Raw genomic sequence first — 27,442 nt, 5'->3', positions numbered from 1 at the left:
GGCAAATGGGGACATGGTCAGGGGTGGCCTTGGCAGTGCTGGGGAAGGGCTGGCCTGGATAGTCTCAGAGGGCTATTCCAACCCTTACACACACTCTGATCCATGAGAAAACATGGAAAGCATAACTGAACTCATTCTAAATCTGTCCTAAATCCATGAACACAAACGAAGAGAGACTGCATGGACTGGGGAGGGAGTCAGAAATGCCAGAGGGTGCAGCTCCAGGGCAAGTCCAACCCCTCTCCTCCTGCTGGGATGTCGCCAGGTGCCAGCACCTGCCCTGTCCAACACCACAGCAGTGACTGGGATGTGTAATGGACACCATGGAAAAGAGACTCAGGGCTTTTCCTCCATAAAGGGGAGTAGGAAAGCAAAGGCAAAAGAGCAGCAGCATCACTGGATTCAGGGGGTTGGAGAGCAGTGAGGACTGGAGTCCCTCAGGAGCCAGGACAGGCACTGGGAATGTCTTTGTTGGTGACAGGGACAGGGATCCAGGGCAGGGACAGGGATCCAGGGCATGGACAGGGATCCAGAGCAGGGACAGGGATCCAGAGCAGGGACAGGGATCCAGAGCAGGGACAGGGATCCAGGGCAGCCCCAGCCTGGCAGTGACACAGAGCTGGTGCTGTGGGCACACCCTGCAGGAATGGGATGGGGCATCCAGAGGCACCTGGGCAGGCTGAGAGCTGGGACCCTGCCAGCCTCGTGCAGCTCAGCAGGACCAAGGGCAAGGCCTGCAGCTGGCTGGGGGCAACCCCAGCACAAACACAGCCTGGGGAGAATGGACTGGGAGCAGCCCTGGGAGAAGGAGCTGGAGATTGGTGGGAGAAGCTCCACAGGGCCTGGCCATGAGCACTGGGACCTGAAATCCCTGTGCCCTGGGCTGATCTCACAGGGTGGGCAGAGGAAAGGGATTGGGATTGTGTCCCTGTGCCCTGCTCAGGGTGCCCAGAGCAGCTGGGGCTGCCCCTGGATCCCTGGCAGTGCCCAAGGCCAGGCTGGACACTGGGACTGGGAGCACCTGGGACAGTGGGAGGTGTCCCTGCCATGGCAGGGCTGGCACTGGGTGGGATTTATGGCCCTCCCAAGGCAGCCATTCTGTGTTTCTGTGATTGCCCAGAGGGATGCAGCGGCACTGCCCTCAGTGCCAGGCGTGTGCAGGTGCTGCCCAGGTGAGGCTCACCTGCTCCAGCTCCTGCTCAGCGTATTTCTGCCGGCTGAGCTCGTTCTCGGTGCCCTCGCGCAGCTCCCGCAGCCGGTGCGCCTCCTGCTTGGCAATGCTGATCTCGTCCTGCAGCTTCTTCTCCAGGTGCACCTTCTCCACCTCCACGGAGCGGTGCTCCTCCTGCGCCTTCTGCAGCCTGCAACACACACAGGGCCAGGGCCAGTGCTGGGCAGCTCCCTGCAGGCAGCCAGGGCCAGGGCCAGCGCTGGGCAGCTCCCTGCAGGCAGCCAGGGCCAGGGCTGGGCCAGCTTCCTGAAGGCAGCCAGGGACAGGGCCAGGGCCAGTGCTGGGCAGCTCCCTGCAGGCAGCCAGGGCCAGGGCCAGTGCTGGGCAGCTCCCTGCAGGCAGCCAGAGCCAGGGCTGGGCAGCTCCCTGCAGGCAGCCAGAGCCAGGGCTGGGCCAGCTTCCTGAAGGCAGCCAGGGACAGGGCCAGGGCCAGTGCTGGGCAGCTCCCTGCAGGCAGCCAGGGCCAGGGCCAGTGCTGGGCAGCTCCCTGCAGGCAGCCAGAGCCAGGGCTGGGCAGCTCCCTGCAGGCAGCCAGAGCCAGGGCCAGTGCTGGGCAGCTCCCTGCAGGCAGCCAGGGCCAGGGCCAGTGCTGGGCAGCTCCCTGCAGGCAGCCAGGGCCAGGGCCAGTGCTGGGCAGCTCCCTGCAGGCAGCCAGGGCCAGGGCTGGGCCAGCTTCCTGAAGGCAGCCAGGGACAGGGCCAGGGCCAGTGCTGGGCAGCTCCCTGCAGGCAGCCAGGGCCAGGACCAGTGCTGGGCCAGCTCCACAGACCCTGCAGGGCCAGGACCAGGGCTGGGCCAGCTCCCCAGGCCCTGGAGGGAGCCAGGACCAGGGCTGCCCCCCAGAGCCAGCTCTGCTCACCAAATCAGCCCTGTGCTCTGCTCTGCCCACCAGGTCAAATCCTGTGCTCTGCTCACCAAAAGCAGCCCTGCCCTGCCCTGCCCAAGGGATGGCAGGGAGACAGTTCACTGTGGCTGGGAATAAAGGAAGTTGTCAACTGCTCGGTCTCAGCTTGATTCGTTTATCAAATGGATGCATTTTCTTCATTTCCCACAGCACACCCAGGTTTCCTCTAATGAGTCTCAAATTAAGGTCAATTTTTGGTATTTTCACCCAAGTGAAGACTTCGATAAAACAAAGCAGGGGAAGATCTGCCAGAGCCCATCAGACCACTCAGATGGGATGGATCCACATTCCTCCCACAAAATCCTGCAAATTCAGACACTGCTTAATCCTGCCTGGATGCTCTTATTCCTCCTCATGACAGACTGAATCAGCAGGAATATATGGCAGCAATGAAACCCTGGATCCCCATGGACCAGTGGGATCTTCCATGAGGAGCTGGCCTGTGCTGAGGCTCCCAGCAGGGCTGTGAGGCTGGCAGGGCACCAGCTGGGCCAGTGACCCTCAGAGAGGATCCGAGTGTCACCTGTCCCAGGGGAGACTGCACCCACCTGGAGCTGCCCCAGGGGGCACTGAACAGAGACCAAGAGCTGCCCCAAGGGACACTGAACAGAGACCAAGAGCTGCCCCAAGGGACACTGAACAGAGACCAAGAGCTGCCCCAAGGGGCACTGAACAGAGACCAAGAGCTGCCCCAAGGGGCACTGAACAGAGACCAAGAGCTGCCCCAAGGGACAGACACCATTGGCCAAGACCATAACCAAGGGGAATTGAACAGAGACATGGAGCTGTCCCAAAGTGAAGATGACAGTGACAAAGAGCTGCTGCAGAACCAAAAACACATGTCTGACACCAGCTGGGACAGGCCCTGCTGGCACAGCCCTGCAGTCACCAGGACACCCACACACCCTGCTGGCACAGCCCTGGGTCCTGTCATGCCCTACACCCAATGTCCACTCACACAAGTGACACACTGGTGACATATCCCCCTCATGCCTGGCCATGGGGATGACCATGGGATTCGGGGGCACAGTTGAGGGGTCTTTATGGTTGTTTTTAGCTGAGTGGGGCAGGGGCAGCACACAAGGATGGGGTCATGCACGGGCACCAGGGCTTGGCTGCTGCAGCTGGCTTGGGACAGAGCTCCCCCAGCACCAGGAACAGCAGTGAGACCACCCCTGCCATGGCAGGGACACCTCCCACTGTCCCAGGTGCTCCCAGCCCTAGGGTCCAACCTGGCCTTGGGCACTGCCAGGGATGCAGGGGCAGCCCCAGCTGCTCTGGGCAAGCAGGGGGCTCACATTCCAGGAGCTTCCATACAATCCACACATCTCCAAAACAGACCCGCCCACTCCTTTCGGGCTTCAGTAGGATGTGCCAAGACTTGATGATGTTGATGAGTCACTTAATGGCCTGGGAAGTGCCACTGCTGCAGGGTGTTCTCCAAGGTGCTCTGGAGCTGAGTAAAGGCTGGGGTTTGGTAGGAACATTCCCAGCTCCTCAGGAGCATGTCTGAGCTGCTCAGCAAATTCCAGCAGCACTGGCACTGGAGAGGCATCCTGTGCCTTCCAGAGGGCTGCTCAGCGCTGAGCTTCACCCAGCCAGCACAGCAGGGCCCTTCAAGCCCTGAAAGTGAAGCCTCTGAGCAGAACTGCAGCACAACTTCTCCACAAGTCTTGAAGCACTGGGGCTGTCCGGAGTTTTCACTGTTCCTGTGGCAGCTGAAGATCCCAGCTGGACCCCACTGGGCAAGGATGAGGAAGAGAAGGGATATTTCCCCCTAGAGGCCTCCCAGTTCACCTCCTTTCCTCCCAGGGATGAGGAAGGGAAGGGATATTTCCCCGTAGAGGCCTCCCAAGGCCCCAGTTCTCCTCCTTTCCTCCCAGGGATGAGGAAGGGAAGGGACATTTCCCCTTAAAAGGCCTCCCAAGGCCCCAGTTCACCTCCCAGTCCCTGAGCCCCTGCTCAGTGCCCTCTGTGGAGGACGAGCCCTGCTGAGTGCTCTGGCTCAAGGCTGTGCAGAGTCCCAGAGGTTTTGTGTTTCCTCCTGAGGAGCTTTAGAGCATTAGTTGAACTTCCCAGGAACATCCATCCACTTGTTTACGTGGTTCTGCCCTCAGCAGCAGGGCCCAAGGTCGTTCCCCACAGGCACATTCCCAGTTTGGAGCTCAGAGGTGACACCCAGTGAGCCCTCCTGCCCTGGACAGTGCTGCTCCACGGATGGACATGGAGAAGGGATCCCTATCTCCTCCCAGATGCAGGAAAAATAAATCAAACCTTCTTTGGGAGTGCTTCCAAGCTGTAACACAAAACTCCACGAGGCCGTGTGGAGCCAGCTGTGGGCTGGAGCCACAGAGGGGAGCGGATTTGTGCCAGGGGAACGTGCCCAGCACAGCCCCATCACCTGGGAGCTCTCTCCTCAGGGACACCAACTGGTACCACCCTGTTATCATTATAGTGCAAGAGCTCTATATTGCTAGAGTTTCATACCTCTTTGATGTTTCCTGTAGGCAGCTCCTCTAGGCACTGACTCCAGTTCCCATCAATCCACTCTTTTATAACACTCCTCTTCTTATTGGCTACAGGTGTGGCCTGTTAACATCAGGCCTGCTCCTAATCTTTAGTAATCGGTTCAGCTGCAACTCTTTAGGGGATAAGATTACATTCTACACCACCTTCATTTACCCTACACCACCCCACTGGGGACCAGGAGCCCTTGCAGCAACATTCAGGGGCAGGGTAAGGCTGTAATGGGCTCCTAGGCCATTACAGTGGGGCTGCAGCCCTGGGGATGCACTGCACAGATTCCCAAAAGCTGGCTGGCTGCAGGTCTGACACCCTCAGGACCCTGGTGTCTGCACAGGGCACTCATCACACCCCGTGACTGGCCTGGCATCAAACTCATGTCCACATGAAGTCACTGGAAATGCAGCCATCAGCTCACAGGGCAGCCTAGTTAATGTTTATCCTCCCAAATTCCACTGAAACCTCACAGAAAGTAGTTCAAGCCCCACACTATCTCTGCTCTGTTATTTGCTAAATCTGCCCTTATAATATTCCACTACCAGAGCACCCCATGGGTTTGTCATCACCAGGGCTGAAGGCTCTTCCCTGTCCCAGAAGATCCCTGTCCAGAGGCTCTCTTGGAGCCTGTTCTCCCATCAGTAGCTCTACTGGAACCACTGCAGTGATTCCTGGGAATAGAGACCCCATTCCTGAGGTTGCAGGATCTGATCCATATGCCAAGAGCCCAGATATTCCTATTTAATACTCCAAAATGATGGGTTTTTTTCACTTTTTAAATAACACCTTTTGACTCAGGTATTGCTTCCCCACACAGCTCCAAGAATTCAAGAGGGGATGTGTAAATCCCTGATTGCTCCCACACACTTTTTCCCCATCAAAAGCCAAGGTGAAACAAGTTTGGATGACAAATTCCAGATAAGCTGGATTGCACGGCAGGACTGGGGCTGGACAAGCTCAAAGGCCCCTTTGAACCCAAAGCATTCCCTGGTTCTGTGACTAGGAAAGAACAGCCTGGTCCAGGAGTCCCTGCAGGAGGAGGCAGGCCCCTCTCTGAGCTCCAGAGGCTGCTGGCAGCTTTGCCAGTCCCTCAGGAAGGGGCTGACTCCGGTGTGAGGCACCAAAACAGGCATTTCCTGAAATCTGAAGGAATAGAACAGGAAGAGCTGAGTGCTCCAGCTGAATGGACAATGGGAACCTACCTCTCCTGCAGGTCATGGAGAGACTGCTCTGCCCTGTGGAGACCCTCCAGGTCCTTCATCATCTTCTTCATGTGCTCCTTGGAGTAGCGGTTCTGGATGTAGGCGAACCAGCAGCCGCCCACGCCGATGACGATGGACACCACCAGCATGAAGTCCTTGAGGTGGTTGTGTCGAGTCACTGCAAGAGACCAGAGACACTGCTGGGGCCAAAGGACCACGGGGAGAGCTCCAAAGGGCTCTGCTGCACCACAGTGGGACAGGAGAACTCAGGGCAGTCGTACAAGGAACTGTGGCAGAGGATTCACTGAGGGGACAGTTGAGCTGTGTCAGTATTTCAGGAGGAAAACAGAGGCTTGACAACATTTATTCAATTTGGAGACAGCAACAACAACACAAAAGATGAAATTGCAAATCTTCCAGCTCCATTTTCCTGATAATAAGTGGTACAGGGGAAACTGCACAGAGGAACCCCCCTCCAGAATGGCTGTGATCCCACAGGGCAGCACAGGTAACTAAGAACAAAATAAGCACTTGGAACAAAATAAACACTCTGAGATCACAGAGCTGGGGCAGCTCAAGAGTCCAACTGTCAAGCTGCCAAGCTTTCCATCAGAACCACAACTCAGTGTGGAAATTCCCTTTTTCTACAGTTAATTCAAAAAAAGGTGTTGATGCATGTGAGAGGATGAAAGTAATTAAGTGGGGGCTCAAGTGCTAAACAAAGCCCAAAAAGATGAGTCAAGCAGATTTTTTTCCTGTAACTCAAACAAGTGTGTGCTGGAAAAGCCACAAATGAAAGAGCAGCTCAGTCCAGTGAGCTGGGACTTAATGACCAGTATCCACTGGTTTTGAACAAACAACAGGCAATTCACACCAGATCCAGGGGAAAATACCTGTACTGAGGGGGGCAGGCCCTGGCACAGGGTGCCCAGAGAAGCTGTGGCTGTGGAGGTGTCCCTGCCATGGCAGGGGTGGGTTAGACAGGAGCTGAAGCCCCTCCCCAGCTAAACCACATCTGTCACACTGGTAGAGCTGGGGGGACAGGAGGGGACCTGGGAGGTGGAAACCTGAATTGGGAAGGCAGAGCACAGCACGGCCTGACCTGGATGGACACATGGGGACAGGGCTGCTGCTCCCTGCCCATATTGCAGAGGCTTCCCCTCAGAGGGAGAGGGACAGGAGCCCTCCCCAGGGCCCAGGAGACAGGCAAGCACCATCTCCCCCAGCAGCACCTGTGGCCCATCATTCCCTGCAGGCACCCAGGGTAAATCCAGCACTCAGAACTAAACAAGGTGAGCGCTGGCCCCGCTCCCCTCCGGATGGATTAGCACAACATCCTCTTCCGAGGGAGCAGATCCTGGCAAGTGCCTGCACATCCCTCAGCCTCAGTCCCTGCAGCTCCCATCTGGGGAGAGCTTTGTGTTCCACCTTCCCACAGCCCTGCTCTCCTGGGGCCATTCCCTGCCAGCCCCACCCCAGCTGGTCCCTGTCCTGCCCCTGGTGCCAGCTGGGCTCAGCTCCAGCTGGGAGTGCAGCTTTGCACACATCCTTCCTCTGCACCAGCCCTGGCCAAAGACACATCTCCCTGATTTTTTAAGATTTTCTAAGCCTTCTAATGTTTACATTCTTGTAATGAACTTTCTAACACACTTTATGTAAATAACTGATGGTTTTGCATTTTTTTATGGAGGAAGAGAAATTTGATGGACTGTTGGTTTGTCCAGTATCATTGGAGAGGTGGCATTGTCACCTTCAATCCACTGTCACTTTTAGAAATCTATAAATGCTGAAGTCAGAAAGTAAACTTCCCATTTTTGCCTTGAGAAAAGCAGTGTGTGCACATCATGTTATGTCATGGCCTACAGTGACAGGCACGGGCATGAGAAAACTCTGAGGAAAACCCAGCTTGGATGGAAATGTAGAAGCATGGAATACCAGGATGGTTTGGGTTGGAAAGGACCTCACAGCCCACCCAGGGACACCCCTGCCATGGCAGGGACACCTCCCACTGTCCCCAGTGCCCAGCCTGGCCTTGGGCACTGCCAGGGATGCAGGGGCAGCCCCAGCTGCTCTGGGCACCCTGTGCCAGGGCCTGCCCACCCTGCCAGGGAACAATTCCTCATTGCCAAGATCCCATCCAGCCCTGCCCTCTGGCACTGGCAGCCATTCCCCCTTGGCCTGGCCCCACAGAGCAGAGGGGTTCCAGCTCTGGGAGCATCTCCATTTTCTCACCTTCACTGTAGATGCTTTTTTCTGCTATCTAATCCCAACCAGCACTCCTGCAGCTCCAGACCTTCCCCCCTTGCTCAATCATTTCGCTTTCAAACACCAAGCCCAGGCAGAGCTGCAAACCCAGCAGGACATCAAGTCCTGCAGCTGAGCAGAACAATCAGTCTGTGATAAAACTGTGCCTGTTGTCCCTCCTTTCCCAAAAGAAGGAAATGGGAAAGGTGGAGAAGTCTGTTTTGCATGGTGTACATGGCTTTTCCTGCAGCCTGTGCAGGTGTAAGGTGAGCCCAGGCCTGCCTGCTGCTGGGAGCAGCCACGGCCACAGGGGTGCAGGACAGGCTGTGCCAGCCCTGCTGAGGGCCAGGGACAAAGCCAGGGGACTTAAATCACGATCAACTGCACAGGAACAATCTGAGGCTCTGCCAGGTGCCCTCAGTCTCTGGCCCAGGGCACAGGAGCAGCAGGGAAAGAGATCAAATTACAGAAAAGTCTGTCCCAAGTTCAAAAGCAGCAGAGCTGCACCTGCAGAGCCTCCAGCCCTGGGACACCAACAGCAGGAGCAGCTGGAGCTGCTGGAGAGAGCCCAGAGGGGCTGCAGCCAGGCTGGGAGAGCTGGGGGGGCTCACCTGGAGAGGAGAAGCTCCAGGGAGAGCTCAGAGCCCCTGGCAGGGCCTGCAGGGGCTCCAGGAGAGCTGCAGAGGGACTGGGGACAAGGCCTGCAGGGACAGCACCCAGGGAATGGCTGCCAGTGCCAGAGGGCAGGGCTGGATGGGATCTTGGCCATGAGGAATTGTTCCCTGGCAGGGTGGGCAGGCCCTGGCACAGGGTGCCCAGAGCAGCTGGGGCTGCCCCTGCATCCCTGGCAGTGCCCAAGGCCAGGCTGGGCCCTGGGGACAGTGGGAGGTGTCCCTGCCATGGCAGGGGTGGCACTGGGTGGGCTCTGAGGTCCCTCTCTACCCAAAGCATTCTGGATTCCATGTTCACCTGAAGTTGTGCTATTTTGTGCCAGATAAATTCCTGAATCACAGGAACAGGACCCCAAAGGGACAGACACAGAAGAAGGAATCATCTCATGTTGCTTAGACTTTAATTGTTCCACGCTCCCTTGCACTTGGATTAATTACAGAGCTGAAGTGGTCAGACCTGTTTGCTGGAGGAAATGGCAGGGCTGGAGCCTGGCAGCAGGAACCAGACCTGGAGGGATGGCAGGAGCCTGCAGATCCACATGGAAACTGGCCATGGAATCCGGCTGGAACCTCTGCCACGAGCCAGACACCCACCCCTGGAGCCCTGGGTTTGGAAAACCTTCACCCAGCAGCAGGAGCAGCACTGTGTCCAGGTGCTGTGATCCCCACAGCAGCAGGGTGTCTGGATTTAGGAGCCTGCAGGAGGCCTGGGGCTCCAACTGAGGCTGCTTTTATCGAAGCTTTCACACCTGTGGTGAACAGAGCTTCAAGAGAAGAGACAAACCCTTGGAACTCTGTACCTGTGCACCACCTCCCACTGCCAGCAGCTCAGAGACCCCCAGAGCCCAGCTGCCCTCCAGAGCCACCTCCCCTGACCATGGGAAAGGAGGTGTAAAGCAGCTTCTGCAGCTTGAAAGGTCACTGAGCACTGCCCAAGCTGCCACTTGCTGCTGGCTCCTGAAAAGTGTTGTGCAATCCATTCCTGAAGGAATTGGATTGGATAAACAACCTCTCCCCTTGAGTGGAGACAAAGCCATTCAGATGACCAGAAACCAGCAAGTTTTACCTTCTGAAGAGGGATCAATCTCTCCTTCAGCTGCAGATTTAAAGCCTATTTCCACTTCTCACACACCCTGTATTATAGAACCATGGAATGGTTTGGGTTGGGAGGGACCTCCAAGCTCATCCCATTCCACCTCCTGCTGTGAGCAGGGACACCTTGCACCAGCCCAGGCTGGCCTGGAAAGCTCCCAGCAGGAGCTGAGAGGGGTGTGAGCAGCCCTGGCTGCAGAGCAGCAGCACGGTTCCCTGCACACTTTGATCTCTGTGCCCCAGGGAGGGTCAGGCTGCAGGGCCAGGGAGCTGCAGGGCAGAACAAACAGCTCCAGCATGGCAACAGGCATTCATTCCCAGCCAGTACAAGCCATTCACTCTGCCATTTACACAGCACAACAACTCTGGAAAAATCCTGCCCCCAGCACAGGAGTCGCTGGGCTGGAGCCACCCAGGCATCAAAAAGCTTCACATTTAACACAAGCAATAAATAAACACCAACCTGTGCCTGTGCAAAAGAGGCTTTTCAATAACCGTGAGCAGAACTGGCTGATTGTACAAGCCAGGCTTGGGATTTGCTCCCTATGGCTCTGCCCAGCCTCACACTGTGGCTCACACTGTGCAGGCAGATTTCCCAGAACTGGGTGGGAATGGCTGGAGAGCAGCCCTGGGCAGAAGGACTTGGGGGTGCTGGAGTGGGAGAGGCCAGGAATGCCCCAGCCACAAGCACTGGGACCCCAAAATTCCCCAGCATGGGGAAGATCCCCCAGCATGGGCAGCAGGAAAGGGGGGTTCCACCCCTGTGCACCCAAAGCCCAGGAGAAAGCCATGCAGAGAAGGAGAGAGACAAAAGCACCTTCAACAGGGAGCAGACAGGAGCCAGAGGGAGCTGGGAGCACCTGGAGCGTGGAGACACACGTCAGAGAGCTTGAGATCCTGATAAGGCATCAAAGGAGCCCAGGGCCTCCCACCACCACCCTAAACTTCCCATCCAGCCTGCTGCTCCCCCCCTCCTCCAGAGGTGGGTAGTTCATAGCCTGAGTCTCAGGACAGGACAGTGGAGCCCCAGGAAAGCCCAGGAGATGATGACAGAGCTCCAGGACATGGCAGCAGCTGCCCTGGGAGCAGGCAGGACAGGGCTGCTGCCCTCTAGCACCATCAGCACCGCAGAAGGGCAGCAGGTTTTACCCTGTGGGCACAGGAGATCCCAGCAGCACAGTGGGAGATCCCAGCTGCACCTCTGGGAGAGCCCTCTGAGATGGGAATGCCAGCCCAGGATGCTCCAGGCTACAGAGCTGCTCCCATAAACCCAGGACAACCATTCCTGCTCCAGGGTAGCTGTGCTGGGATGACTCCCCTGGCTGAGGCTGCACTTTGGGTCACCCAGAACTGGCTCTGGTGCCCAGTCTGAGCAGAGCTGTGGCCCTGGGGTGGTTCCCAAGGCTGGCAGGTGGGTCTGGTACTCACACAGAGGAGGCCCGAAGAGCACCGTGTCCAGAGCCTTGAGCTGCAGCTTCTGCCGGTGGCTGCGGTCGGTCATCTTCAGCACCGTGCCCATCATGGTGGCATTGTTCACTGCCAGCCTGCACAACAGGGGGACAAACAACTGCTGTGGGCACAGCCACCAGGGCCAGCAGGCATCAGGGAGATGCAGAGCAGGGCCTGGGAGCTCCCTGCTACCAGGGCAAATCCCTCACTGCTGCTGTCTCTAACCAGGGTGTCTCCAGGACACTTTGCAGCAGCATTTTTAGGAGTGGGAGAGAGCAGGAAAAACCAGGGCCAGGCCTAATTCATTACCTGACAGCATGAGGAACTGATATCCCATCAAAACCCATCTTCTGGTGTCCTACCAATCACTATTAAGTATTTTTTAACCAAATCTCCATTGCCTTTACATCCTGTGTCACAGACCACAAACCACAGTTCTCCCTTGGAAGGGATGTGGACACTCATTGGGCTGCCTCAAAACCATCCTCATTTTATCCCCAGTTAATCCTTCCTTCCCAGTCAGTTGAGAAGACCCTTTTTCAGCAACAGGAACCTTTATCCAAAAAAGCTGCACTGAGGTTTTTCAAACCTGTTACAACTTAGGATGACTCCCAGCCAGTGCTCCTCTTCCATGGAATCATGGATGGTTTGGGTTAGGAGGGATTTTAAATCCCACCCAGTGCCACCCCTGCCATGGCAGGGACGCCTCCCACTGTCCCAGGTGCTCCCAGCCCCAGTGCCCAGCCTGGCCTTGGGCACTGCCAGGGATGCAGGGGCAGCCCCAGCTGCTCTGGGCACCCTGGGCCAGGGCCTGCCCACCCTGCCAGGGAACAATGCCTTCCCTGTATCTAACCCAAATTTCCCCTCTTTTCACTCACAGTTGGAGCAGAACTGGGCAGCGCACAGGCCAAGGAACTGCAGGTGATGAGAGGAGCTAACTCCTGCCAGGCCTGGTGCTTTCCCTGCACACATCCCATGGGGACACTGCGGGCACTGCCCTGGGCCTGGCACTGCCCGGGCCTGGCACTGACCTGGGCATGGCGTGGCCGCTGAGCTGCAGCTTGCGGAAGGTCTCCTCGTACTGGGGCAGCTCCACGTAGGAGATGAGCCACTGCACCACCTCGTCCACCGTCCAGTTGTACACTGCAGAGAGCACAACAGCACAGCTCATGGGGGGCATGGACACCAGGGAGCCACAGCTTGGGGCTGGCAGGGACCTCAGAGCCCACCCAGTGCCACTCCTGCCATGGCAGGGACACCTCCCATTGTCCCAGGCTGCTCTCAGCCCCAGCTGCTCTGGGCACCCTGTGCCAGGGCCTGCCCACCCTGCCAGGGAACAATTCCTCATTGCCAAGATCCCATCCAGCCCTGCCCCCTGGCAGTGGGACACTCCAGGCAATCCCGCAGGACCTCAGCCTCCCCCTCATGGGACCATTTTTGCCCAGACTCAGGAACTCCTGAGGTTCTGCTGCCCCTGAGCCCCCACAGACCCCACATGGCACGGGAGGAGCTGCCTGGAGCTTTCTCTGTCACAACACACCTTTCCCAGGGCTGGTTTGCCCCTGTGCTCCCAGTTCCCAAAATTAACACATGCAATGAGGCCATCAGATAGAAGAGCAGAGGAGGCTCCACCTCGTGCCATGGCAGCAGCAGGGCTCGGGCTGGGCACCCTGGCAGGGCCAACACCCACAGTGCTGGCAGGTGACCCAAAGCTGGTATCACTGGGGTTTCCATCAGCCAGGTGATCCTGCTGCCTCCACTCTCCAACAGGGAATGCTCATCCTCAGCACGTGCCCAAAGGCCCTGAATTCTGGGGTCAGCTCCCAAAGCCTCACCCCCTACTCCAGACCTGGCACAGGGTGCCCAGAGCAGCTGGGGCTGCCCCTGGATCCCTGGCAGTGCCCAAGGCCAGGCTGGGCACTGGGGCTGGGAGCACCTGGGACAGTGGGAGGTGTCCCTGCCATGGCAGGGGTGTCCCTGGGTGGGCTTTGAGGTCTCTTCCAACCCAAACCCTGCTGTGATTCTGGGATCCCCTCTGAGCTTTCGCTAAGCACACACGGAGCAGTGCCAGGAAAAATCCATCGGAAGCAGCTTGAGAAAGGATCTGTGGGAGGAGGTGGAGCAGGTGCTGCAGCCCAAGTGAACCAGGTGAACTCTGCTCCTTAACCTCTTCCCCAGGCATCTGTGCATTATTTATGGGGCTGTCACGCAGCTCCAGAGCCATAAGTGAGGAGACCTTAGGAAATCAAGCTCCTGCCTTTGCCACTTTGTTGTGCTGCACTTACAGCAACGCTCTGAAGGCAAACACAATCCCAGAATCCCAGACTGGGTTGGATTGGGAGGGAGCTCACAGCCCACCCAGTGCCACCCCTGCCATGGCAGGGACACCTTCCACTGTCCCAGTGCCCAGCCTGGCCTGGGGCACAGCAGATGTGTTTACTGGACAGAGGGGGCTTTGTTACACCTGAATTTATCATCCCCTGGCCCCGTCCCTGGCAGGGCTGCATGGCTCTGCTGCAATGCAACCCTGACTGGGCCCACGAGCACAGAAACATCTGCCCAAGCTCCAGGGAGCCCAGTGCCTCCCATGGGGAGCTGAGGGGTGAGGGAGAGGAGGGATGAGAGATCTGGGAGATGAGGGAGCTGGGGGACATGGGGGAGCTGAGAGAGATGACGGAGCTGGAGCTCAGAGATGAGGGAGATGGAGGTCAGAGAAATGAGATGAGAGATCTGGGAGAGATGAGGGAGATGGAGGTCAGAGAAATGAGATGAGAGATCTGGGAGAGATGAGGGAGATGGAGCTGTGAGAACTGGGGGAGCTGAGAGAGATGAGCAAGCTCCAAGAGCTGATTGAACTGATGAAGTGGAGAAAGATGAAGATGAGGAAGCTGAGGGAGCTCACAGACCTGAGGGAGCTGAGAGAGATGAGGCAGATGGAGCTCAGAGAAATGACAGAGATGCGAGAAATGAGGGATCTGGCAAGATGAGTGAGCTCAGAGATGGAGCTCAGCGCTAACTGAGTGGATGAAGCTGAGGGAGATGAGGGAGCAGAGGCAGAGCCCAGCACCAAGCAAGGACAGCAAGGCTCCATCCCCATGGACGCTGGCACGGTGACCCAGCTGCAGGGTGGCACAGATGATGCCACCAACCCTCCCTACAGTGCTGGTCACTGTCCCACACACTGGGGCACACCTGTGGCACCAGCAGGATGGCAACGATGGGAGGATGGGAGAAGCCACAGGCCATGCATGGTGACATCACCAGCACGTGACACGGGACATGGGCCACATCCCCAGCAGCAGCAGCACTGCTGCCCTGGGCTCTCCAGAGCCACATCCCCACATCCCCAGCAGCAGCAGCACTGCTGCCCTGTGCTCTCCAGAGCCATCAGGCCACATCCCCAGCAGCAGCACTGCTGCCCTGGGCTCTCCAGAGCCACATCCCCACATCCCCAGCAGCAGCACTGCTGCCCTGTGCTCTCCAGAGCCACATCCCCACATCCCCAGCAGCAGCACTGCTGCCCTGGGCTCTCCAGAGCCACATCCTCACATCCCCAGCAGCAGCACTGCTGCCCTGTGCTCTCCAGAGCCACATCCCCACATCCCCAGCAGCCTCACTGCTGCCCTGGGCTCCTCCAGAGCTCCTCTCACTCCGTATGCAGCCATGTTTTTTGGGGAAGAATCCCTGAGAAGCACAGGCACAGATGAGCAGGACCCTGCCCTGCCTCCTCTCCCCAGGGGCTGATCTGGCATCACTTCCATGGCTTTGGCAGAGCAGGCTCACCCAGATGCCATCCCTCAGACTCAGCACCTCATAAGGGCATCACCACCTTTATCTTCTGCCATAATTCAGGGGCAGAAATATCTTTTTACTTTCCACATGTGACCAGGAACAGCAGCCATGGAAGGGAGGAAAAGCAATGGCTTGAAAACAAATGGCACAGGCCCAGCCACCCCATCCCTGTGGGATGTCAGTGCCCTTCACCGCTGCTTTTCACACCCCCAGGAGGGAGCAGACCTTTCCTACAAGCCTGATTCATGACTTCAGCTCAAACTCCAAAATTAGGCTTCAAATTTTGCTGGCAGTGTCCCAGGCCAGGTCGGACACTGGGGCTGGGAGCAGCCTGGGACAGTGGAAGGTTCCCTGCCTGGCAGGGCTGGCACTGGCTGGGCTGTGAGGTCCCTCCCATCCCAAACCCTCTGTGATTCCATGACATCAGAGCACCCTTCAGAAACCTCACTTATTCTATCAGCCAGATCTAAAGATGATGAAAGGGAAGACAAGAGCAGGAGCTGAGTGCAGCACTGGACACCCACTGTGCCACAGCAGCTCTGCCAGGTCCTGGCTGTGCCAGGGGCAGGGACAGAGCCAGGGCAGCTCAGTAATTAGGGGCCTGCTGATTATCAAGGGACGTTCTCCTCCATCCCTTAATGATTTCTACCCTTTCCCAGCTGACAGCAAAAGACTCTCCAGGCAAAGCCATGTGTAAACAGCCTGTAATGGGATAAATATTTCTTACAGGAGGCACTCCTTGCACACAGGAGGCACAGGGACTGGGAGTCATGGAATCACAGCATCCCTGAGGCTGGAAAATCCCTCTGAGCCCAGAGTCCAACCACCCCCAGCAGTGCCAAGGCCACCCCTGACCATGTTCCCAAGTGCCACATCCACAGGGCTGTGATATCCCCCCAGCATGTGTTTCCCTCCCTGTCCTGGGCAACTGTGCCACTCCTGCAGTGATCTGGACAAGAGCTGTCAGCACATCCCCATCCAGCTCCAGGGGAGAGAGTCTGGTCTGGGATACACAGCTCTGGAATTGTCACACGGGTATCACAGAGACTGCTTTGGGTTGGAGGGACCTCAGAGCCCACCCAGTGCCACCCCAGCCATGGCAGGGACACCTCCCACTGTCCCCAGGGCCCAGCCTGGCCTTGGGCACTGCCAGGGATGCAGGGGCAGCCCCAGCTGCTCTGGGCACCCTGTGCCAGGGCCTGCCCACCCTGCCAGGGAACAATTCCTCATTGCCAAGATCCCAGCCAGCCCTGCCCTCTGGCACTGGCAGCCATTCCCTGGGTGCTGTCCCTGCAGGCCTTGTCCCCAGTCCCTCTGCAGCTCTCCTGGAGCCCCTGCAGGCCCTGCCAGGGGCTCTGAGCTCTCCCTGCAGCTTCTCCTCTCCTCATGCACAGCCCCACTGTGTTTCCAATCCCTGTGCAGATGCTGCACCTCATTCAGTGCTCCTGAGAATGAGAGGGGCTGCTGCACTCCCTGCAGCTGCACCCACAGCTCTGGGAACACAGAGCACATCCCACCAGAGGAATTTAAGGAAGAAAAGTCAAATACCAACAGGACACAAATGAGAAACTGAAATTGCAATGGCTGGTGAACTGATCAGAAGATTAACATCCAGTATTTCAGGGAATGGACTTAGACAGAACTCCTCTTTTAGAGATGAGGAGCACTGAAAAAAACTGGATTAATGATTTCTGTGGAATTCTGTGTGAAAGCACTGGGGAAGCACTTGCCAATCTTAAAAGTTTGTTCCAAGATTCCCAGGTTTCAGGAGGTTTCTCAGCAGAAGCTGAACTCCCACCACCTCCCTGGATGCTGGGATAAATAACAGTATTTTGGAACAGCTAAAAGTTATTTCTGCATGGACTGTACTGATGACACTTCCTGGATTTTATTCTCTCTTTTCATTGTGAAGGAGCTTTTCATGTTCAGAAAGTTTCTCCTAAGGAAAGCACAACCTGCAGGAAAGCTCCCAAGCAGCTCTACTGAATATTTAGGATATTTATCACCCCATTACAATTCCATCTGGATCTGGGTGTTTGAAGAATCTGGAATTTGGCTGTATTTTACACACATTTCTAGGGCAGAGGAACAAAACAAGAACTGATCCTTTGGTGGCCATGCTCAGGTGCAGCAGGAAGAGTTTGGAAGGACCAACCCTGAGGAAATTCTGGGAATCCACACCTCAAAAAGGGAGCTGGAAGAGCACAAGGCCTGGTACAAGGGAGGAAAAGCAGCACATTCCTCCTGAGAGCTGCACACCCTGCCCAGGCCATCTGCAATCCAAACTCTCTGCACTCTTAGGAAAGGATTTCTTGGCTTTTTGCCCTTTTTTACCTTCTGATGTTTTCCAGGCCTTCCAGAGGTCCTCCACACTGATGAGTTTGTCCTCTCCATGGAAAGTGCTGTGCTTGACTGCTGGGTCATGGTAATTCAAGTCTTCCCTCAAGAACTAGGAGAGGAATTAACAGCAGGATTAAGCTTTGGTTCATCCTTCAGGGAGATGAGGAGCATAAAAAAATCTGAATAGTAATAATTTTGATTGGAAAGCCATAATAAATCTGAATTTTAAAAAGCCCATAAATATAATGGATATATTAGAGATATAAGATATATACATGTATCTTTTATACAGATATAAGTATATTCCCTGCAGTACCCCTAAATATCTCTGTTCCTGGGAAGAGCAGCCAGGAAAATATTCAATAAGTAAATACATTAAATTCCTTTTAATACAGAGAAGGGATAATTAATTAGAACCTTTGGTCTTGGGAATCCAGACTTTTCTCTGAATTATAGTAACACCAAAAATTCACCTAAGTGGCACAATGAAACCAGCTTTATGTCACTGGAGTAAGAACCCAAGAATTATTACTGGATTTGATCTGCACCTTCAAATCCAAGCTGAAACAAATGCCACGGGCAGGAGGGGAGGCAGTTCCACTGAAAAATATAAATAAATCTATGTATCCCAGCTCAGTGGGGGCCCAGAGCAGCTGGAGCTGCCTCTGGATCCCTGGCAGTGCCCAAGGCCAGGCTGGAGCAGCCTGGGACACTGGAAGGTGTCCCTGCTGTGGCAGGGGTGGCACTGGATGGGTTGTGAGGTTTTTCCAACCCAAACCAGGCTGTGAAATCCACCAGTAGACAGAGAACCACTCACATTCCAGTGCCCAACAGGTGGAACCAAGCTCAAGGATAATTCCACATTCCCACCCCCCAGGACAAAATCCCCACACAGGCAGCTTCATCCCTGGGCTCTTCCACGAGCAACAGGATGATACCCACACCCAAAAAACACCTTAGAGCTGGAGATGGTGTTTTAGCATCAGACAGGGCACGGAGAAGGTCTGGGCAGCTTTAGATCCCGGGCTCCCTGCAAAGCCAGGGAGGCAGCTCCAGCCTGGGGCTCTGCCCTGCTGCCCAAAAGCTGCCAGGGCTCTTTCTGCCCCCCAGAACACAGGAAAATGGAGAATGTGGGGAAATGTGGGAAATGGGAGAATGTGGGGAAATGTGGGAAATGGGAGAATGTGGGGAAATGTGGGAAATGGGAGAATGTGGGGAAATGTGGGAACTGGGAGAATGTGGGGAAATGTGGAAACTGGGAGAATTTGGGGAATTGTGGAAACTGGGAGAATGTGGGGAGATGTGGGAAACGGGAGAATGTGGGGAGATGTGGAAACTGGGAGAATGTGGGGAAATGTGGGAAACGGGAGAATGTGGGGAGATGTGGAAACTGGAGAATGTAGGGAGATGTGGGAAACAGGACAATGTGGGGAGATGTGGAAACTGGAGAATGTGGGGAGATGTGGAAACTGGGAGAATGTGGGGAGATGTGGAAACTGGGAGAATGTGGGGAGATGTGGAAACTGGGAGAATGTGGGGAGATGTGGGAAACAGGACAATGTGGGGAGATGTGGAAACTGGAGAATGCATGGAAAATGTGTGTTTCAGCAGGGGCTGAGCCTCGGGGCTCCAGCTGTGCCAAGCCCTGTCCCCTGTGGGCGCCACCGTGAACAAGCAGGAACATGGCAATGTCACCAATGTCACCGATGTCACCGATGTCACCGGCCCTGCTCCAGCCCCAGCCCCAGCTCCCACCACAGCACGGTCAGCTGCTGCTCTGTATATTTAGCTCGGGAGCACAGAAAGGAAAGGTGATCCCTCAGCTTCCCTTGGGCTCACAGGGGCCAAAACAAACCCAAGGACTCGGCGGAGGGGACGGAGCTGGGCTGGGGATGTCCCAATAAATGAGCAGGGAGAGGATGCAGGATGGGGCTGGGGGAGCTGGGCTGAGCCCACCAAAGCCCAGACAGACCTTAAAGCACATTTTCCACCAGTAGCTTCTGGGGAAAAGACAAACTCATGGAGTCCCAGACTGGTTTGGGTTGGAAGGACCTTAAAGTCCACCCAGTCCCACCGCTGGCATGGACAGGGACACCTTCCACTATCCCAGATATTCCAAACCCCAGGCACAAGAAGCACCGTGCAGAGCACTGACCTACTGGCAAACCACTGAAAAGCAGCACTTCCAAGTGTTAAAGATCCCACTGATCCCAGGCCTGGAGACACCCAAAGCTCTGAGCCCTGGACAGAGGGTGGATCACACCATTGCCAAGGTCCCACAGACCATCTCCAGGATCCCACCCAGACCACCCCAGCCTCAGCCAGGCTGTGAATGCACAAGGAAACTGAGTCAAACCCGAGTCTCCCCACCAAGTTCAGGGAAAGGAACACCCTGGGCAAACCAGCCAAAAGCAACAGGACCAGAACCACTGCTACAAACCCCAGGAGGACCTGGGATCACAGTGGGAAAACTCAGCCTGGGAATGCTGATCTTGGTGCTCTGAGGCCTCCAACACAAGAGGACCTGGAACTGCTGGAGAGAGCCCAGAGGAGCCATAGTGCTGTTCCAGGGCCGGAGCCCCTCTGGAGCCAGGCTGGGAGAGCTGGGGGTGCTCAGCTGGACAGGAGCAGCTCCAGGGAGAGCTCAGAGCCCCTGGCAGGGCCTGAAGGGGCTCCAGGAGAGCTGCAGAGGGACTGAAGCAGGATAAAACTTGCTGGCTGAAGGAACACTCAAAAATGAGCAGATCCACCAAATGGAATTTTCTGGAGGGTTTTTTTTCCATAGAATCACAGAACCTCCTGAATTGGGAGGGACCCAAAGGGCTCATCGAGTCCAAATCCTGGCTCTGCACAGCCCCAACAACCTCACCTTGTGCCTGGGAGCGTGGTCCAAGCTCTCCTTGAACTCTGTCCTGTGGTTTTTTTATCCGCAGAAACTGCAGCTACTGGAGTGATTTTTCAAAGCTGCCCATCCCTCCCACATCCCTGGATGTGTGCCACATCCCATCCCTCCCTCCCGAGCAGCAGCTCCTGCTGGGCCCAGCCAAGAGCCAGACCCGGCCACGTGCTGGCAGCTCCCTGTGCTCCCCAACCCCAGCAGCTCCCCGAGCTCCCAGCTCCCCCAAAGGGACAGGAAACCCCTGGCTCCAAGGCCTTCCCCACCCAGTGAGCCCAGGCAGCGGGCCCTGGCTCTGGGAGGAGCCAGAGAAAGGCTGGGCAGCAACACAAACCGTGTTTCCTGAGGAAACCAGGCTGGCAGCATCCCAGAGCCCTGGCACCGGGCAGCCACATCCCAAAGAGCCAGAGCTGCCTTTGCTGTGAGCATGGAGACAGGAATAGATCCCTAATTAGAAGATTTCCCCATGAGGGACAGTTCTTTCACTTTAATCGAGGCCACTGATGTCATCTGAAACTTCATTGAAAATTCACTTCCCAGCAGGAAAACTGCAAGGATGATGTATGGACAGTGTGAAGCTGTGGGACTCCACCCATCATTTATTTTAAAAATACCTGTGCTGCCTGTGTGTCCCCTTCTGCCCAGGCAGGGATTTCAGTCCCAACAAAACACTCCCATCACCGACCTCCAAAGGGCAGGGGCCAAAATAATAAATGAAAATATCAAGTTCTCAACCAAGCAGGAAAATGCCCATCCCTGGAAGTGTTCCAATCCAGGCTAGACCAGGCTTAGAGCAACCTGGGATAATGGAAGGTGTCTCTGCCCATGGCAGGTGGTGGAACTGGATGAGGCCTAAAGTCCCTCCTAACAGACCATCCTGGAAGTCCATGAACCCCGTAAAAGGTTTAAATTTGAGCCTCCTGCATTCTTCCCAATAATCCCCCAGCAGCTGTCCCCCCACAGCCCAGAGTTAAACCTGACTGCAGGGTCCATGTGGGGGACAGTGATAACCTTGACAGGGAGAACACAGCAGGAGCCAGCTCAGAGAGGGAAATTCCTGCAATACCTCACTGAGTGGCTCCAGAGCTTATTGACAGCGAACTTAATGCAACTTCAATAAAGGCTTAGCAGAGGTAAAGCAGCAACTGCATGGATGGAATCCAGGGACAGGGAATCACTGAGGTTGGAAAAGACTTCCAAAATCATGGAGCCCAACTGTAAATGCAACAACCTGAGTGGTCTGGCTGGGGGCAACCCCAGCACAAACACAGCCTGGGGAGAATGGACTGGGAGCAGCCCTGGGAGAAGCTCCACAGGCCCTGGCCACGAGCACTGGGACCTGAAATCCCTGTGCCCTGGGCTGATCTCACAGTGTGGGCAGCAGGAAAGGGATTGGGATTGTGCCCTGTGCCCCACTCAGGCTGGACAGCCCTTTCCAGGAGGAATTTTCCCAATGTCCAACCTGCACATCCCCTGGTTCAGTTAAGGCCATCTCTCTCCTTCTATCCCTGTTCCCTGGGAGCAGAGCCCGACCCCCCCGGCTGTGCCCTCCTGGCAGGGACTTGTGCAGAGCCACAAGGGCCCCTGAGCCTCCTTTGCTCCAGCCCCAGCCCCCTCAGCCTCTCCTGGTGTTCCAGACCTGCTGCCCTGCTGGGAGCAGGAGCAGCCTGGCAGGGCTCAGAGGGGCTTGGGGAGTGCCTGTAGGAGCACCAAGGCAGTGATTCTGGGGCCTCCTGGAAAAACCCATTGAATCCCTCCCACCCTGGCAGTGTCTCTGTGCCAAGGCTCTGAGCACACATTCCCAGCAGTGTTTTGTACCAGGAGCTCCCAATGACTCCAATGGGAGTGGGGGCAAAAGATTTGCTCAGACACATAAAACTGCCAGCTGTGCCCAGCCCTAAGGACACGAGGCTTATTCCTAATTTAATGCCAGGGAACAGCACACTTGGGCTGAACTGGGCTGCCCAAGGCTGCCCCAGTCCCTGGGAGAGGCTAAGCTGCAGCTCCAGCCACCCAGTGCAGGGAGCTGCCTCCAGGGAAACACCTCAAGAGGTGGAGGAAATGCAACTGGAAGCTTTTCAATTGTTTTCATTACCCAGCCAAGTGGGATTGGGGCAGAGGGAACAGCCCTGCAAGCTGGGAACAGCCACCCAAAACCAGCAGCTCCTGGCACCAGGGGCCTGTGTCGTGTCCCTGGGGACTGCCACTGCCCCAGAGGGACATGGTGATGGCTGGGTTTGCAAGAGCAGCTGGGGCTGCCCCTGGATCCCTGGCAGGATTGGACACTGGGGCTTGGAGCAGCCTGGGACAGTGGGAGGTGTCCCTGCCATGGCAGGGGAGGCACTGGGTGGGTTTAAGGTCTCTTCCAGCCCAAACCAGTCTGGGATTCTGTCACCTGGGACTGCAGAGCTACCCGTGAGTGGCAGCAGATCCCTGCTCCCACGTGCTTCCTTTCAGCTTCCAACACTCTGCCTTTCCTGTTTAGCTGCCAGTTCTCCCTACAAGACAGAATTCCTCACCTCTAACAAGCACCCACCACAACTGAGGCAACACTGCAAACAAGGAGCTTTCCCTTTTCCTGCAGACTCTTATTTCCATCGGTGCTTCTATAAACAAAGAACAACAACTTTCTTTCCCTTCAATCCTTTATCAGCTAAAATCTCTCAGGCTAACACAACAAAAAGCTGCTCCTTTTTTAGCAGTGAGCACATACGGACTGAAACTGCTTTAGTTGGCTGCTGGAAGAATGCAGTACACATAAAATCATGGAATGGTTTGGGTTGGGAGGGACATTAAAGCTCATTTAATTCCATCCCCTGCCATGGGGGATGGCCCCCCTGCCATGGGGGACACCGTCCACTGTCCCAGGTTGCTCCAAGCCTCATCCAACCTGGCCTTGGACACTTTTAGGGATAGGACACCCACAGATGCTCTGACAACAATGAAGTGATCACAAACCCCCAGCAGGGAGGAGAAGCCCCAGCAGCACTGGTGACACTGCTGAGACACCCCATGGATCATCTCAAGGTGACGTGTGGCTTCCTCTGTGCTGAGGAGGAGGCACCAAGCCCAAGTGCAGCCCTGGCCACAAGCAGCCTGACTGTGAGAGCAGCCCCAGCACTGGGCTGGGCAAGGCCTTGGTGATACATTGGGTTTTAAGTTTCTCTGTTCTGTTTTGTGTCCAGCTTTTAGCTTTATATTGAGTTATACTAAATTATATTAAGCTTTATCTTAAGCTTTGTAATATCCTCTTTACTTGGATCTTTTCACAGGGTGGGGAAGACAAAACTACCCCATTCTAGCTGGAGACTCAAGGACAATCTCTTCAAACTTCAGGCCCAAAGCACAAACAATGTGAAAAGAGGAGGGCAGGCAAGTGAGCAAGGAGGATGAAACTTCATCATTTGAAGCTATTAATCAGACAGTTAACTCCTGCATGCAAATGGACTAAAACTTATTAAAATGTGAGATCTCCTGACCAAGCTCTCTTTGCTTCCATCTTGGAGCCACCTGGGCAGAGCCATGACTGTGGCTGTGGTCCTGCCAGGGTGTGGCCTTTGAAGGCCCTTCAGTAAATACCCTCTTTATTGCCCTTAACTCCATCCAGCCCCCATTCCAGCTGCTCAAGGCCCCACTGGGCACAGCCCAGCCCCTCACCGACCTCGTCGCTCTCCTCCACGTCCACGTTGCCATTGGCATCATCGTCCATCTGCTTGTGGATGTTGCGCACGGCCTCGAAGCTCAGCTGCTCGTCCTCATCGTGGCACAGGGCCTTGTCGATGCGGCAGAACTCTGTGGGGCAACAGCAGCACGTCAGCAGCAGCACCGACCCGAGGCGGCAGCGCCGACCCCTGAGGCGGCAGAACCGACCCCCCTGAGGCGGCAGCGCCGACCCTCCTGAGGCGGCAGCGCCGACAGCCCCTGAGGCGGCAGCGCCGACCCCCCCTGAGGCGGCAGCGCCGACCCCTCAGGGAGCAGCACCGACCCCCCCTGAGGCGGCAGCACCGACCCCCCCTGAGGCGGCAGCACCGACCCCCCTGAGGCGGCAGCACTGACCCCCCTGAGGCGGCAGCGCCGACCCCCCTGAGGCGGCAGCGCCGACCCCCCTCAGGGAGCAGCACCGACCCTCAACCCCCGGTGTGTCCCTGCAGCTGGCCAGGCTGCCGCAGCGGGCTGGGCCACCAGCACAGCCCACAGAGCCTGGCAGGGCAGGGCACCCCTGTCACCCCAATCCTCCACACTCCACCAGGGCAGCTCTCCCAGCAGAGGCTGGCTGCTGCCCACAGCCCCAGCTCCAGCAGGGCAGGTCAGGGCAGGGCAGGGCACCCCTCTCACCCCAACCCTCCACAGTCCCATCAGGACAGCTCTCCCAGCAGGGGCTGGCTCCTGCCCACAGCCCCACCAGGGCAGGGTGTCCCTCACACCCCAGCCCTCCACAGTCCCACCAGGACAGCTCTCCCAGCAGGGGCTGGCTCCTGCCCACAGCCCCAGCTCCACGTCTCCCTTGGAGGCTGTTGGTGTTGGCACCACAAGCAGTCAGGGCGTTTGGGGAGGAAGAGCTGTGTGTTTATAAAACATGGCAATTAAAACCCTTCCCTCTTCCTGATTATGGAACAGGCTCTTCTGGCTGCTTTTCACATAACTTTCTACTTTCTAAGACTAACACTTTACATTTTGCTGCGTGCCTGAGTCCATGCAAACACCAAATGGGGCTGATCCAGCCCTTCTATGGCACTGCCAGGTAGTGACAGAGACCCAGGGATGGGCAATCCTCAGGGACCTGGGCAGGCCAGAGAGCTGGGACCATGCCAAGGCCATGGAGCTCAGCAGGGCCAAGTGCAAGGTGCTGCAGGGGCTGGGAGAACTGGGGGTGCTCACCTGGAGAGGAGATACCTGAGAGCCCCAACCAGGGCCTAAAGGGGCTCCAGGAGAGCTGGAGAGGGACTGGGGACAAGGGAAGGGCTTCCCACTGACAAGGCGGGCAGGACAATGATGCAGCCTCCTGCAGAGGCAGGGCTGGTGCCCTGCTGCTCCCAGACCTCAGGGGTTCACTCCATGCTAACTCAGGTGTGTCCATGCGGCCAGGGGAGCCAGCAGTGCTGTGCACTGGGGACCAAACCCGTGAGTAAACTGGGAACCTTCCCCCAGGGCTCTCTGCTGCCCCAGGCCGCTCCTGAAGGGACACCCAGAACCACATGGACCTCGGAAGAACACTGGATGCCCTGGGGCTGATTTGGGGCCATCTGGGGCTCCTCTCCTACCCTGGCAGAGCTCTCTGGTGGCTCAGAACTTTGGCTGGGCCTTTCTGTGCTGGCTGCTCCCATTACCTCCGAGGCAGCAAGCAGGGACACGAGATGGTCTCTGTGTTTATGCTGCCCTTGGACATGACTCCAGAAGGAAAAATGGAGCCAGGCTAAACGATATCTCCCAAAATATGACATGGTTATCTTGTTCCGAGCCTGCGCTTGTTGTTGCAGGGGAGAACGTGGCAACGCTGTAGCAAAGTTTGGATTATGGGAAGGGAAGGTCGTGTTATTGTAAAAGTGGGTTTATTCAATTAACCCACTCCTGACCATGCAACTCCTGAGCCTGGCTCACATCTGTCCAAGGGGTTAAACCAGGGAAAGAGACCTGAAGGGATGAAGGATTGGAGGAGTCAAGGACTGAGGGGATCCTGCCCTGATTTCCTGCCACCCCAAGGACAACCCCCGGGTATTTGCAGCACAAATGCCAGGAATGAAGATTGACTGAGAGCAGCAGCAAGAGCAATAAAACAAGGCTTTCAAGAGCTGCCAGGTGCTGATAATCAACTGCACCATCAACAGCAAGCAAACCAAACCCGGGAGGAATCTGCTGTTTTCATCAAGACCAAAAGGAGCCTGAATATGAGGCACAAGTGATTTAATCAGCAGACAACCCTGAAGTGACAACAGAATGGTCCCAACATTTCAGCAGCCACTCCGGGCTGTTCATTCCCCTCCCTGTTATCTCCCTTCCTCTCCGTGTTATCTCCACGGGCTGCAGCTGCAGGAATACCCAAATGAAGGAACAAAGACCAGCACTTTGCCTATGACTGATGAAGATTAAGCCTGAAGATCATGGCACAGAATCGTCCTTTGTGTGGGAAGGGACCTTAAAGCTCATCCACACCTTCCACTGCCCCAGGCTGCTCCAAGCAGGCCTGGAATACTGCAATCAGGCTATTCGAGCACATCTTCAGCGAACAAAAGAAGCCTCAAAATGAGTGAGAAATTTGCTTTGTTCAAGTAAATCTCCCTCTCCAGAACGTCCAGCCCTGACTTTGGGTCCAGCAGGTTCCCCAGGAGACACCTGCTGCTCCTGCCTGGTGCTCAGCAGGGCTGTGACTCCTGAGGAGCACCACCATCACCTCCACTCCCACCCCACCCCTCTGAGTCACCGGGAACCTTCTGTCTCCATCCCCTGTTCGGTGGCTCCAGGCCTGCTCTTTATCTCCCACCATCGACTCACGGGCTGCGTCTGCCCCGCCGTGCAGAACAAAGAGTCCCTTGTCCCTCCCAAGGGGTGTCCTTGATGGGCCATTAACCGGGGCACATCAACACGGGCCGGCCTCACAGCCCTCCTGCTGCTCCTTCTGTCCCTCCTGCCGGCCTGACATCCCTCACTCTGCCCCTTTTCCATCCCTCCTGCTGCTTCTTCCATCCCTCCTGCTCACCTTCCATCGCTCCTGCTGCTCCTTCCATCCTTCCTGCTCCTTCCATCCCTCCTGCCGGCCTCACATCCTTCCTTGCTGGTCCTTCCATCCCTCCTCCTCACCTCGCATCTCTCACCCTGCTCCTTCCATCCCTCCTGCCGGCCTCACATCCCTCCTTGCTGGTCCTTCCATCCCTCCTGACCTTCCTCCATCCCTCCTGCTGCCCTTCCATCCCTCCTCCTCCTCTTCCATCTGTCCTGCCGCCCCTCCCATCCCTCACCCCTCAGGGCTCGCTGTCCCCACCAAAGGCTCTCTCTGCCGTCCCCACCAAAGGCTCGCTCTGCTGTCCCCACCAAAGGCTCTCTGCAGCTCTGCTTCAGGCGTCCTGCTGCCACCCCAAAGGTGCCCCCACCCAGATCATCAAAGGA

General features: G+C 56.4%; 1 protein-coding gene across 9 annotated transcripts in view; it reads right to left on the bottom strand.

The window, feature by feature from the left end:
* The window catches only part of STIM1 (stromal interaction molecule 1), a 73,508-nt gene that overhangs the window by 24,364 nt on the left and 21,702 nt on the right, over positions 1-27,442 (bottom strand). For all 9 annotated transcript variants that reach the window (XM_071430021.1, XM_071430012.1, XM_071430015.1 and 6 more), the window contains exons 2-7: positions 24,003-24,133; positions 17,440-17,554; positions 12,345-12,456; positions 11,293-11,408; positions 5,858-6,035; positions 1,184-1,361 (exon numbers count right to left, since the gene is read on the bottom strand). In XM_071430021.1, coding sequence (XP_071286122.1) covers positions 1,184-1,361; positions 5,858-6,035; positions 11,293-11,408; positions 12,345-12,456; positions 17,440-17,554; positions 24,003-24,133 — 830 coding nt within the window. The remainder of the gene's footprint in view (positions 1-1,183; positions 1,362-5,857; positions 6,036-11,292; positions 11,409-12,344; positions 12,457-17,439; positions 17,555-24,002; positions 24,134-27,442) is intronic.

This window comes from Agelaius tricolor, unplaced genomic scaffold (genome assembly GCF_023055355.1).
Source record: "Agelaius tricolor isolate 1412-34295 unplaced genomic scaffold, bAgeTri1.0.p SCAF_7, whole genome shotgun sequence".
Taxonomy (NCBI): Eukaryota; Metazoa; Chordata; class Aves; order Passeriformes; family Icteridae; genus Agelaius; species Agelaius tricolor.
The sequence above is the reverse complement of the archived record's forward strand: the minus strand, read 5'-3'. Positions and strand labels throughout refer to the sequence as shown.